General features: G+C 47.8%; 1 protein-coding gene across 5 annotated transcripts in view; it reads right to left on the reverse strand.

The window, feature by feature from the left end:
• Positions 1-257: 257 nt before the first annotated feature.
• The window catches only part of tlx2 (T cell leukemia homeobox 2), a 17,878-nt gene continuing 14,566 nt past the window's right edge, over positions 258-3,569 (reverse strand). For 4 of the 5 annotated variants that reach the window (XM_083686023.1, XM_083686022.1, XM_083686020.1 and 1 more), the window contains 2 exons: positions 1,529-1,709; positions 258-672 (listed from right to left, as the gene is read on the reverse strand). In XM_083686023.1, coding sequence (XP_083542149.1) covers positions 565-672; positions 1,529-1,709 — 289 coding nt within the window. In that variant the 3' untranslated portion in view covers positions 258-564. The remainder of the gene's footprint in view (positions 673-1,528; positions 1,710-3,569) is intronic. The other variant, XM_083686021.1, reaches the window with a different exon arrangement.

The raw sequence follows: 3,569 nt of genomic DNA on the forward strand, positions 1-3,569 counted from the left end.
TGTTTACAACCAACGGTTTCACGGGAAATCTAAGAATTTCTTTTGACTTTAGAAAACCATGTGAAGTGATTTCCTCCCGCAGTCCCAGACTCACTCTGCTGTGACCTGCTGGTACTTTCTCTGGTAATATGATCTCATAACGGCATAACTGTCCTTTCTGGGTTTGTGGTTTTAAAGCAGGCTTGAAGCAGCAGATGATGGAGGGATGAAAGAAAGGACAGGACACAACAACACAAACAGACTCTTCCATTCAGGTCATCTTTTCAAAAAGTCACAATATCATTTAATATAAAACACCTTTAAATGTCAGTTATGGGGAATCCTCCTATGGGACTTCCTGGATCACCACTGCAGTCTGGAGGAAGCTCCGCCCCCGAGGCTGGCGGCGTCTCCAATGGCAACTCCAAGTGCACACAGAAAATGTCTGAAACATGCATTACTACATCGTACAAAGTCAAACGCAACGAGAGGAAGTCAGGGGGTCTCGCCGTCGGGCTGAGTCACTGCCTCCTTCCTGTTTCCTCATGTGACAGGAAGAGGCTACAGTCTTGGTGGGAGGGGCATCTAGAGATGATGGGAGGGGCATCTACAGATGTGTCCGTTTGTTTCCTGGTTGTGAGGATTAAGCTCCGCCCCTCTGTTTAGACGGACAGCTGAAGGGAGAGTGAGAATCTAGTGTGAGGTGAGAAGAATGGTGACAGGTTCAGATCTGATAACAACATGGATGCATTCATTCATTTACAGCCAAGAGGTCCACACACGTTCTACCACAGAGAACCCAGAGAACACAGAGAACCTTCAGTTTCTGAGGAGCTGGAGAAGGTGTTCTCTCTTCATGCTGCTTATTTTAATCAATGTCCAATCCAATCGTCCAAAACGGTTTCTGACAATCCCACAATGCAACAGCCTTGGTGGTTTTAAGTCATCAACATTTCAAACTTCATACACACTCTCCTCCTCTCCAATTTGTCCGTTTAGATATGAGTGGCCCCCCCAAATTTTCCCTTGGAGACCAACATTCCTATAATGCTGTAATTAATGCATAACCCCCCCCCCCCCCCCCCCACACACACACAGACACACACACACACACCCACCCACAGACACACACCCCACCCACACACACACACACACACCCCACCCACACACACACACACAGACACACACACACAAACACCCCCCCCCACACACACACACCCCCCCCACCCACACACACACACATACACACCCACCCACACACACACACACCCACACCCCACCCACACACACACACACACACCCCACCCACACACACACACACCCCACCCACACACACACACCGACACACACACACACACCCCACCCACCCACACACACACACACCCCCTCCACCCACACCCCCCCCACACACACACACACCCCTACCCCTCCCACGCCACACACACACACACACACACACACACACACACACACACGCACACACACACACATACACACACCCCCACAGGGCCAGTCAGACCACGGAGGCCAGCGAGGTGACGGAGGTCACCTTTCCGTCGTCGGCCCAGGGTTGCAGGTTCTGCAGGGCGTACAGGGAGGAGTTGTGCAGGCAGAGGGGGTCCTGCTGCAGTGGCTGGTTCAGGGTCTTCTGGAAGGCCTCCTGCTGCAGCTGCAGCATCAGCCTATTAGCCTGCTGCCTCTCCGCCTCCCGCTCCTCCGCTGTCTGTCTCCTGGGGAGGGAGGGGGGCAGGGTTAGGGTTGGGCTAGGGTTAGGGTTAGGGTTAACCTGGGGGAGGGGGGGGGGCAGGGTTAGGGTTGGGCTAGGGTTAGGGTTAACCTGGGGGAGGGGGGGGGCAGGGTTAGGGTTAACCTAGGGGAGGGGGGGCAGGGTTAGGGCTAGGGTTAACCTGGGGAGGGAGGGTTAGGGCTAGGGTTATCCTGGGGGAGGGGGGGCAGGGTTAGGGTTAGGGTTAGGTTTAGGGTTAGGTTTAACCTGGGGAGGGAAGGTTAGGTTAGGGTTAAACTGGGGTTAGGGTTAGGGTTAACCCTCGGGTTAGGGTTAGGGTTAACCCTCGGGTTAGGGTTCCTGGGGGGGAGGGGGCACACCATTCTCAATCTTTACTTCAAGTATTCTAATGTTCTACTTTCAAAACCATGACAGCATTAAACATACTATGAAAACTAAATCTACTTTTACAACAACTGTGTTACTAACCCTAACCCTAACCCTAACCCTAACCCTAACCCTAACCCTCCCAAAAACATGATGAGTGACTCTGTTTACGTAAACATGTTCTCTCCTGGTGTGAAGCAGCAGTATTACCCAACACACGCGCACACACACACACACACACACACACACACACACACACACACACACACACACACACACACACACACACACACACACACACACACACACACACACACGGCAGGAGGTAAACAACGCAGTCTGTAGGCGTGGCTGAACACTCTGCGATGACTCATTCATGAATCCCATTCTCACAAACACGCCACTTCCTCAGATATTAGTCGTAAACATATTTGTCTAAATTACCATCATTCATCTATTTCTCAAATTAAGATGTATAATTATCTTATTAACTTATGAAGCATTAATAATGAGTACAGGCCCAGTGTAACCTCTTCACCCTAACCCTAAAAACCAGACCAAACTAACCAGACCAAACTAAACCAGACCCAAACTAAACCAGACCCAAACTAAACCAGACCCAAACTAAACTATAACATTATATAACATGAGAAATATGATGATCAGCAAGATGCCATTTGATAGGTACCACCTTGAAGTCTTGTGTGGATATGCTCAGATCATAGTTCAGAATAACATACTACACATGACAAGGAGATAAAGTTATCAACAATCAAATTAATCTCAAATTAAATGAGAATTTGGGTCCAATTCTGGGCCCGTCCAGCTAGGAACACACACACCTGTAACAGTCTGTTTCCTCCTCAGCGGCCTGCTGCCATTAGCCACACGTTATGCTAACCGCGTTAGCCTAATCTCATTGCTCTCCTGTTCATTTGATCATGTGCTTGTTACTAGCATAGCCACCACACAGATACTTCCTTCACACACATCCCCGTCTACACACTACAGGGAAATATCATAAATCACCAAAACTAGGAGATCAGGAAACTGAGTTAGCCTATTCCCCCGCTGTCATGGTAATGGAAGTATTGTATAACAATATCATATGACACGTCATTGTGATGTGTTTTGTCTTATGTGGAGTTTGTGAGTTTTCTGCAGTAGAAACGGATTCACTGCATTCAGCAGAAAACTGTTCCTGTTGTATTTGTCATTGACGGTTACTACATGACTACATGACTACATGACTACATGACTACATTACTACATTACTACATTATTACATTACTACATTACTACATTACTACATTACTACATTACTACATTACTACATTATTACATTAACATCTAACAACAATTATGTTTCACAGGGTAATTACAGCTGCTTACAAAGACAAGGGAGATGAAGAATGGTATCAGACACACATAGTTATTACCATTCCTCATTCTAATACAGCCATTACAATGAGCCCGT

This window comes from Argentina silus (genome assembly GCF_951799395.1).
Source record: "Argentina silus genome assembly, chromosome: 15".
Taxonomy (NCBI): Eukaryota; Metazoa; Chordata; class Actinopteri; order Argentiniformes; family Argentinidae; genus Argentina; species Argentina silus.